General features: G+C 31.4%; 1 protein-coding gene across 1 annotated transcript; it reads left to right on the forward strand.

Annotated features, from left to right (window-relative positions):
* The first annotated feature begins 8,894 nt into the window (after nucleotides 1-8,894).
* LOC132734855 (zinc finger protein 227-like) lies at nucleotides 8,895-10,035 on the forward strand. Its single transcript, XM_060721717.1, has one exon. It carries the CDS (start codon nucleotides 8,895-8,897, stop codon nucleotides 9,687-9,689), a length of 795 nt encoding a protein of 264 aa, XP_060577700.1. The 3' UTR covers nucleotides 9,690-10,035.
* The last annotated feature ends 959 nt before the right edge of the window (nucleotides 10,036-10,994 follow it).

Below are 10,994 nucleotides of genomic sequence, written 5' to 3' on the forward strand. Positions count from 1 at the left end.
CGCAATGGGGTGGGTTCCTTCCCCAAAATTGGGCTTCCCTTTCAAGCGCCCTTTTAAAGAAATAAAACTGATTATTTAAATTTAAGGGTTTATTTTTTGCCCCTTTGGGAAAGAAAATGTTAAATTTAAAAAAACTACCAAAAAAAAAAAAAAATTAAAACAGATTTTTTGACCTAATTTTAAAATCCCGGAAAAAAAATAATTTTAGGTGAAAAAAATTTAAATAACTAGAAAAGCCCAAAAAAAAAATAAACTGGCAAAGTTTTTTTGGTTTAAAATCCCGAGTTTTTTTGGGGGTTTGGGGTTGGGCATCAGCCCCCCCGGACACTCCCGGTTTTTTGATATTTTTTGTCTCAACTAAAAAACATTAAAGAAAAAAACAAAAGAAAAAAAAAAAAGAAAAAACCCGTAAATACGGTATATTAAACAAAGTTTTTTAAAAATTTTTTTGGCCCAAATTCCCGTACAAAAAACCTTTGGGCCAAAAATGTATCCCAAAAGTACATACAAATAAAAATCAAGACAAAAAAATTTTTAAAAAATTTTTTCAAAATTCCCAAAAAAAAATAAAAAAAATAAAAAAAATTTACAAATTTTAAAAGAGTTAAAGGTTTTGAAAAGAAAAAAAAAAATTGTTGAATTATGAAATAAGTGGTTTTTAATCTAAAACAATATCCCAAAAATTCCCCTTTTTTTAAAAAACAAAAAAATTTTTAAATGTTTTTAAACAGCTTTAAAAAAAATTTTAAAAATTTTTTTCTCTTAGTCCCAAAAAATGTCCCTACAAAAAATTTTGACAAACTTTTTCAATTTTAATTTTGGGATTTTTGGGTAGACCCTAAACCCGAACAAATTTTTTTTGTTACTAGGCCAAAATTTTAAAACTTAAATTTATTTTATGCGTAGTTTTTGTTTAAATTTGGGGCAACAAAGTAAAAAAAGGAAAAATTTTGATTCATAAAATTTTTGGAAATTTAAATCTTAAAATTTTTCGTTCCCACCCTTAAAAAAATTTAAATTTAAATTTACCCCAAATTTTAAAAATTTTCCCCAGACAATTTAGCACTTAATCTTTTTTTTTTTCCCCGTGTGTTTTCCCCCCAAAAAATATTTAAAAATGTATTTTTTAAATCTGAAAATCTGTTTTTTAATAGTTTTAAAAATTTAATTTTAAGGTTTGGTTTTCATATTTAAAATTCCCTTCCCCTTTTCCCGGACCCTAAATTGGGTTTAAAAATCCCCTTTTTAGGTTTTAAGGGTATCTAAATTTAGAAAAATTTTTCGTTTTTAAATTTAAATTTTAAAAAAAAAACCAAATCCCCAAAATTAAATTTTTTTAAATAGTTTTTTAGATTTTCACCCTAACATGAACCCCCGGGAAAATTTTTTATATCAAAAATTTTTTTCCCCATACAAAGTTTTTAAATTTTATTTATCATAACGCTGTACATCAAAGAATTCGGCTTATTCAGTATATTAATGAAATATTTTAATGATCTTTGTTTACATTGTAATGCTAAAGGAAATCTGCCTAATTCTCCAAAAACGGCTGCATTTGATGTAGAAGGACGGACCCCTAACACATATTTGCAAAATTTGTAATGTAGTATATATGAACAAGTCATTCAAAATACAGTTAAAGCCGGGAAGTCCCAAATCGTGAAAATATTTCAATCTTATTTTCTACAAAATTTCTAAACACTCTAATGCTATATGCGAGAACGCTTGCATTGAGGTGTACATGAAAGTTACTGTCAAATACCACCAAATGTTGGACTTCATCCTTGCAAAACATTTTACATGTACACAAAATAATGTAAAATGTCTTCACCCTGTATGCATTGTATTTAAATCATACGTTTTAATAAGTAGTATGTTAAAATGAATTATATACCCAAAGAATAAGGGCAAACTTTGAACACTTTACAAATTGTTCTTATCACCAAAAAAATTTGGCATTGAATTTGAAATAACTGTGCTTTTGAGCCTTATTACCCATAATCTTGCAGTACTTCTGGCAAAGTTTTCACATTCACAACTTTTAAAATAATCGCATTACCGTAAAGTTTGTCCTGCTTTTCAAGCTCACTAACAAATATTTTTATGTCCCTATTTCCATATTTTCCAGAAACATAATAGCGACCTCGAAGAGCTAGCTGGCCCGAGGGGCCCATTTACAATGCAAGCATTACGGTAACACGAGTATCTCCAAATGATTGTTTTGGAAATTTTTGCTGGAAGAACATTAAAATAATAAGTAATATGTTTGCTTGCTCTTCATCAGAAGTTATTTTGGTTCCCTAAACTATTATATCTGGAGCGCACCAGGAATCAGTACAATGTGTTACCTTATAATTTTTCGAAGCACGCCTGGAAACAGTTGTTCTGGTTTAATGGTTCCCTCTCAAATTAACACTCGGAAAACCTTGTCTATTGCCATCAATCCTGATGTCAAGATTCGCGAAAGTAGACTCTTAGCGCATGAAAGTATATATAATCTTTAAGCGCACATGTGACATAGGTAATACGTCATTTGCTTTTAAAACAAATAAATGTCCATACCGGCGAAATGGAGCAAACATGCGTAGTTTAGTATAAATCAGTTTCTTGCAAAGGTGTAATGATTTTATTTTTTTTGTTTTGGGTTTTACGTCACATCGACACAGTATAGGTCATATCGCGACGTTGCTTTACTGGTGACGGAAGACCTCAAGTGCCCTTCCGTGCATTATTTCAGGCACGAACGGGTACCCGAGTAGAACCACCGACGTTCCGTTGCTGGATAGCTTCCTCGCATGAAAGAATCCAAATTCCCTGTCGGGATTCGAACCCACAGCGGTGAGGGGCAAGTGGTTTGAAGTCAACGACCTTAACCACTCGGCCACGGACGAACCGCAAATGTGTAATGAAAAGACATATGAGAATACATGCCGGTGAAAGGAAATAGTCATGTACAATATGTGATAAATCATTTGCTTATATAAAAAAGGGTCTTGGCGTTCACAAGACAACGTATAGGGGAGCAAAGGTATACACGTAAAATATGTTAACAAGTCATTTGCTAATCTTAAAATACATATAAGAGTACACACTGGTGAAAAGAACTATACCTGTGAAATGTGCGAACAACTACTTTCCCGAAAAGATCGACACACTAAACAACCACATGTCAATGCACACTGGTGATACAAACTTGGAATTATAAACAAGGTACAACCATGTAATAAACAGTAAAATAGCATCAACATTACCATAAACTTATTAGGTTTGATACATTTGATACAGAATAAATTTAATTTATTTGTCACACTATCTGAATATCTAATATGTATGTATTGGTTATACACATGATCACATATTCAATCACTATTTTGCTCGAAGGAAAAAAAATGTATCCTTATATAAGTTAAATACCATTTCTTGCTTTGTTCCTATAAGACTGTAATAGGATGGGTATTTACGGTAATCTAAGTTAACAGTTAATCTAAAAGTTGTGAGTTACTATCTTTCATACTTATTGCATGGTATACAAAATATTATTGTCAACCAATCAAATTGTTGCAGTGAATACTGAATTGTATAAATAAGCTGATTTTGGCAATGTTAGCTAGGTTAGGGACTGTACCTACACTGGTCAGTACTACAAGTCTTAGCCTTGAAACATTAAACTGTACTTAGTCCTAAATACAAACGTTTACGTTTATTATAATCGACCACATATAAAATATGTCATAAACATAATCTTAATTAAATAATTAAATAAGTTATTCTTAATATAAAACTAGGTATCATTTGATTAGTATACTTATTAAATTTATTAGGGCTTTTCATATAATGAAAGCATTAATTGAAATTGTTGTTGTTGTTGTTTAGTCCATCATCTTTATAAAGTGACATTTATTTATAAATCTACTGAGCCCGGAGAATTTACTCCAGTTATAATTTGTGATCGTTTGGTCTCCGTGTAAAGCATTGATTCTCATTAGAACCTGACCACTATTACAAGACAAACGACTGAAAATGTGTTAAACAATATTTTCACGCAAGTTATCTTGTAAGACGTTTTAAAACATATATGTTTCTCTTTAGCACTTTCTGAAACTGAAACTGAAACTGTTCTATTAAATTAAACGCCTATTTCTATATACATATTCAATGGCGTTGTACAAAAGGATAATAAAAGTATGTACATATAGATAAAAAAACAACACATATGCATGGCAAATGAACTACAAAAAAATATGTTAAAGATATCAGCCGTGTAAAATATAAAGTATTAAAAACTTTAAAAAAAGAAAGAATAGTTATACAAAATAACAATAAAAAATAATTTTAAAGAAAATAAAAATTAATGGTTATTTCAGTAAAATTTCAAACACATTTCCACATCTCTATCAGTTTACAGCCCAATCACAATCTTAAAACAATGCGTAAAAATCTCTAAAATAGTAGGTTTTGACATTTTTCTTGAACATGTCCAAAAGTCGAAGACTGTCTTATATACAGAGGCAATTTATTCCACAGAGTTGGACCAACGGTACTAAAACTTCTGTCGTTAAATGTTTTCCTTTTGTTAAAGGGGACAGCAAAACAATAATCCATATTATCAACAGATCTGAGATTTGGTCTTTTTATGACAGGCTTGTGTAACAGTTCTGTTAGATAAACCGGAGCATTGCCCATAAAACAGTTATACATTGTACATAGTATTTTAAAACTGATCCTAGCTTTAATTGGTAACCAATGCAGTTCCAACAAAGAGTCTTTGGAACTATCATATTTTCCGCGTTGCAAAACAAGTTTAGCGCACATATTCTGGATACGCTGTAATTTCTGTAACTCACTTTCTGAAATGCCAAACAATATAGCGTTGCAATAATCCAAATGTGAGATTACAAGCGACAATACTAGGATTTTTGTGGCGTCCTGAGTCAGATATTTGCGAATGTTCTTTATTCTCAAATAATTTAACATAGCAGTTCTACACTTGGTCTTAACATGTGTTGAGAATCTTAGGCCCTCGTCTAAGTAGGCACCTAAGTATCTTATGACACTGACATTTTGAATTTTATCACCGGCGATATCAATTTCTTTAATTGAACATTTACCAAGTTGGGCTCTACTACCAAACATAATGAATTCTGTCTTAGTGGTGTTCATTTTAAGTTTATTGGCATTCATCCAGTCATTGATGATTACAGCACTGTCTTCAAGTTGCTTTATAGCGTTAAGTTCATTGGTCAAGACAAGACACACAAGAATAAAGTGCTTTGCTGTAGGATACATGATGATATTTTATATCTAAAGTATTTTCGCTTAGAATTATTCTTACCTGCCAGACTGTCATCTCTTTCAGTTTATTCCATACTCGAAATATAGTTAAACTCTGCACTGGGGTGCTTGCTCCAAATTGACTTCATACAAGCGCATTTATGAATAAAACTGCATTATTTAAATGAAGTCATTTTTTGCCGTTGCGAATGAAGATGTAAATCAAAAAAGCTACATAAAGAAAAAGTATCAGATTTCGACACTACAAGTAATATACATGAAAATATAATTGAGGTGAAACAATTAAAATATGCTAGAATAAGCAAGAACGATATCTTGCATGTTTGTGCAGTTAATATCAGAATGTTTGGGTTTAGTGTAGGCATCAGCCGGGCAGGTACACTCGGTTCTGATATTCCAGTCTCAACTACAACATATGAAAGACATGAAAATACAAAAAAAAGAAAACCTGTAATACCGGTATATATGAACAAGTCATTCAAAATACAGTTAAAGCCGGGAAGTCCCAAATTGTGAAAATATTTCAATCTTATTTTCTACAAAACTTCTAAACACTCGAATGCTATATGCGAGAACGCTTGCATTGAGGTGTACATGAAAGTTACTGTCAAATACCACCAAATGTTGGACTTCATCCTTGCAAAACATTTTACATGTACACAAAATAATGTAAAATGTCTTCACTCTGTATGCATTGTATTTAAACAATACGTTTTAATAAGTAGTATGTTAAAATGAATTATATACCCAAAGAATAAGCGCACACTTTGAACACTTTACAAATTGTACTTATCACCAAAATAATTTGGCATTGAATTTGAATTAAAAAGAGTTATTCCCGAAGAGGTATATAGATAGATTCTAACTATATGCACTATATCTTGTGTAACTTTATTGTACTTCCGTTTTGTGTGCAACCAGTGGCAAATAACTGTGCTTTTGAGTCTTATTATCCATAATCTTGCAGTACTTCCGGCAAAGTTTTCATATTCACCACTTTTAAAATAATCGCATTACCGTAAAGTTTGTCCTGCTTTTCAAGCTCACTAATAAGTATTTTTATGTTCCTAATTCCATATTTTCCAGAAACATAATAGCCACCTCGAAGAGCTAGCTGACCAGAGGGGCCCATTTACAATGCAAGCATTACGGTAACACGAGTATCTCCAAATGATTGTTTTGGAATTTTTTGCTGGAAGTACATTAAAATAATAAGTAATAAGTTTGCTTGCTCTTCATCAGAAGTTATGTTGGTTCCCTAAACTATTATATCTGGAGCGCACCAGGAATCAGTACAATGTGTTACCTTATAATTTTTCGAAGCACGCCTGGAAACAGTTGTTCTGGTTTAATGGTTCCCTCTCAAATTAACACTCGGAAAACCTTGTCGATTACCATCAATCCTGATGTCAAGATTCGCGAAAGTAGATTTCCCGAAATGAGACTCTTAGCGCGTTCACGGTCGTGCTATAAAAAAAATCAGTCAAATTTTAAATATTTTATGAAAAAAAAAGATTATAAAATATTGAAAAATTTGACTGATTCAAGTAACGTATCGGCAGCAGAACTACTGGCTACACATTATGATTATAATACTTTGAACTGCACACTTACGGCCACACAATTAACTCAACACTAACACACACTCTTTTCTACTTCCGAAATACGGCCATTTCATGTTTTATATGATTTATAAAATTTAAAAAACACAACAGTGAGCACAAATTCATTTAAAGTCAAATTTCGTGATTAATGATGCCAATTAAGGAAAATGGTATAGTGAAACGGGAACCTGCCGGAAATAGATATCGACTCGGCGTCTATTTCTATTTATTCTATATTTTATCCAAAAAAGTTGTGTATAAAGGTAATTATTTTGATAAAGTTGTACTGTATACTTGAATCAGTGGTATTTTTTTGTATTTTTTGATGATTTATTCATCAAAGATCTTTAACGCGCTAAGAGTTCCATTTCGGGAAAAGTACTTTCGCGAAACTTCGTATTAGGATTAATAATTTTTATTGTAATCGGCAAGTGGTTTTATTCCGTATGTCACTTTGAACGGGAACCATAATGAGATAGGAAACAAGAAAAACTGTCACAGGTAACCTGCTGGTACTGATTCCTGGCGGGCTCTAAATATAATAATTGTACAGGGAACCAAAATAACCTTCGATGGAGAACGCGCACCTGCAAAATGTTTTTTTACAAAATACTCCCAATCGCACTCCAAAACAAAATTTATCCTGTTTTCAGGCTTAAGTCAGACAGTTAATCTTAAGATATGCAGTCATGCTATTTATTTCAAGGAATATATGTATTTTAACAAGTTACTGTGTTGTATAAGTTACGAAATAGTAGTTCTGTTGTGTTCATTTTCTGCCATTTTACTAATGTATAGTCAGATTTTTAACAGCAGGCTGTTTTAAGACTTTATAGTGACCAATTGTCATAATGTTTTGATGTATCTTATCCCCTAGCTGGCCGCATGTTTCAAGTTCATCTTTTTACCGCTATACAATCACAATTATCGCATCATTGCTACAATTCTGATTACATTGTATATAAATAATCATTTTCACTTACTCGCTAATTTCCCCTGTTCAAATCGTTAATGAATACTTCCGGGTATGAATAGAGTTTAGAAAAATATTGAACGGAAAAGAGTAATTAAATAAGATATTATCTACCAAAATATTTTCGCGGCATGGCATTCCTTTTTGATATTTGTATAAAAGTGAGCGACATTTATATGTAAAGAATAAGAAACATTATTTCTTTGTTGTATTGTTGGTGCGAGGTAACATTTATCTCAATGGTTTTGACATAAACGTTCATAAAAAGGAAATATTTATATTAAATTTCGATCTATTTATCTGCATAGGAAACAACAGACACTTAGGTAAAAATAATTTATTTATGTACATCATCATGTATATAAAAAAATTGGTAATTAAAATTTTACTTTTGTTACATGTTATATTATGCGGATGGTGAATGCACCGACATTTATGTATTCGATACTCGTGTTTGAATAAACAGCAATTAGTACCAATTCATTATTTGAAAAATCTTTATATTTTTATTAAAACTGAAATACTCATATGCCATATTAATTCTACTTTTTAATGACATTGATAATAATTTTTGTTTGTTTACATTATAGTATGCTGTGTCAATTTTAAACGTCCTACGTATTTTAGAAATCAAAAAGAACATTGTATGGTGTTTTTTTAAGACAGCTGTCTGAAGTCAAAGATTAAACATTTGGTGTAATTAAGAAATGTAATTTTACTTTACAGGATTCAAGGTACATTGTGATAGATCTTTACCTACTTCTTCTGACATGACAAACTGTTCTGGAAACATGGATTATAGATGTGAACTTTGTAATAAGTTATTTAATTATAAATTTAATCTAAAAACACATATTATAACAGTTCATCACAGAGAGAAGAGATTTAAATGCGAAATATGCGAGAAATCATTTTCTCGTAGTCATCATCTGAAATATCATATGTCAATACATACTGGTGAAAAAGACTATAAGTGCGACATATGTGAAAAATCTTTTCCGCGAAAGCAAATCCTCGCAGAACATATGCTATTGCACTATGGTGAGAAAACGCAAACATGTGAAATATGTAATAAGTCATTTAGTTATAAATATAATCTATATAAACATATTAAATCAGTTCATCTCCAAGAGAAGAGATTTAAATGTGAAATATGCGAGAAATCATTTTCTCGTAGTCATCATCTGAAATATCATATGTCAATACATACTGGTGAAAAAGACTATAAGTGCGACATATGTGAAAAATCGTTTTCGCTGAAGCAAAGCCTCACAAAACATATGATAATGCACTCTGGTGAGAAAACGCAAACATGTAAAATATGTAATAAGTCATTTGGACTAAAAAGTACTCTTCAAAATCATATGACAGGTATACACACTGGTGAGAAAAAATATGCATGTGAAATGTGTGATAAATCATTTTCTTTTAAAGGTTACTTAAAGAGACATATGAAAATACATACTGGCGAGAAACATCATGCATGCGGAATATGTGAAAAGTCATTTTCTCGTAAAGATGCTCTTGATGGGCATATGACAATACACACTGGTGAAAAGAAATATTCTTGTGAAATATGTGGTAAATCATTTTCCTTCAGAAGTAACCTTAGATCACATATGAAAATACATAATGGTGATAGAAAGTATCATTGTGAAATCTGTGAAAAGTCATTTGTTCAAAATAGCAATCTCAAAAGACATATGAAAATACATACTGGTGAAAAGGAGCATCACTGTGAAATTTGTGATAAATCATTTGCTGATAAAAGTTATGTTAAAGTACATATGAAAGTACACACTAATACTAAAACCATGTAAATGTTATGGATTATTTGCAAGAATTGCCTTTTACGCCACCCCCCTCCCCCCCCCCCCACACACCAAAACGTATAGATGTCATTCGTGCATAAATACATGTAGAGTGTTCTCTTTAGACATAGTCATATTTGATAAACAAACTGACGTTAGATGTGTGATGTAATATTCAGAATATTTTTTCAAGGGGACATCTCAAGACACATTTTATAACGCACCCTGATAAAATAAGCAGCAAGCTGTGTTGACAATATAAATGAATCATTTGTTCGTATAGAATATCTCAATAACTAATGATAAGCCCAATAAATAGAAGGAGAGAGGTTTAATTTGCGAGTAGTGAAATATCTCTCGTTTCAACATGAAAAAACGTCAAAAATTGTTATATGCTGTACTTTATTTACACAGAATCAGTCATTACAGTAGCAGATGACATGGTAATATCTTAACAAGAAAAAAAAATCACAAAGTGTCATTTACTAACACCATTGTTAGAGCAAATATGTAAATAAAAATTGATAAATTACAGTGATTTTGTTATTAATTTTGTGTACAGAGGAAATGTACAGTTTTTCGCTAACTCCACAAAAATGAAAAAAAAGTTCTCTTAAAGTGAAGTGATTTTTTTTTCTTTTTTACATACGTTTTAAGTATCAAGAATTTTCTAAAAAAAAATAATAAAGCGCCGTTTTTTATTGATTTTATAAAATTTCTACAAATGTGAAATTTTAGGCTGCCAGTCCTCTTGAAATTAAAAACTTTCTGAAGTGATTTTTAGTTCACCTAGCTGTCACAAAGTGACAGGGTGAGCATTTGTGATCGCTTTGTCCGGCGTCTGTCCGTCCATCCGTCGTCCGTAAACTTTTACTTTAAATGACATCTCTTTAACCACTAAGCCAATTTCATCCAAACTTCAAAGGAATGTTCCTTTGGCGGTCACCTTTGAAAATTGTTCAAATAATTTAATTCCATGCAGAACTCTGGTTGCCATTGCAACAAAAAGAAAAAACTTTAAATATCTTCTTCTTAAAAACCCAAAGAGCTAGAGCTTAGATATTTGGCATGAAACATCTTCTAGTGAGTGTCTACCAAGTTTATTCAATTAAAAGCCCTGGGGTCAAAATTGGCTCCGGCACCGGGGGTCATTGATTTTCCCTATATGCATATAGTAAAAACTTAAAAATCTTCTTTTAAAGAACCCAAACAGCTAGAGCTAAGATATTTAGCATGAAAAATTTTCTAATGGGTGTCTACCAAGTTTGTTCAAATAAAAGCTCTGGGGTCAAAATTGGCGCCGCCCCGGGGTCA

Source organism: Ruditapes philippinarum, unplaced genomic scaffold, assembly GCF_026571515.1.
Source record: "Ruditapes philippinarum isolate M1 unplaced genomic scaffold, ASM2657151v2 ctg5870_1_1_1_1, whole genome shotgun sequence".
In the NCBI taxonomy this organism is placed as follows: Eukaryota; Metazoa; Mollusca; class Bivalvia; order Venerida; family Veneridae; genus Ruditapes; species Ruditapes philippinarum.

Coding starts and splice junctions, on each gene's coding strand:
- LOC132734855 (XM_060721717.1), top strand. CDS start 8,895: ATGCTATTGCACTATGGTGAGAAAACGCAAACATGTGAAATATGTAAT.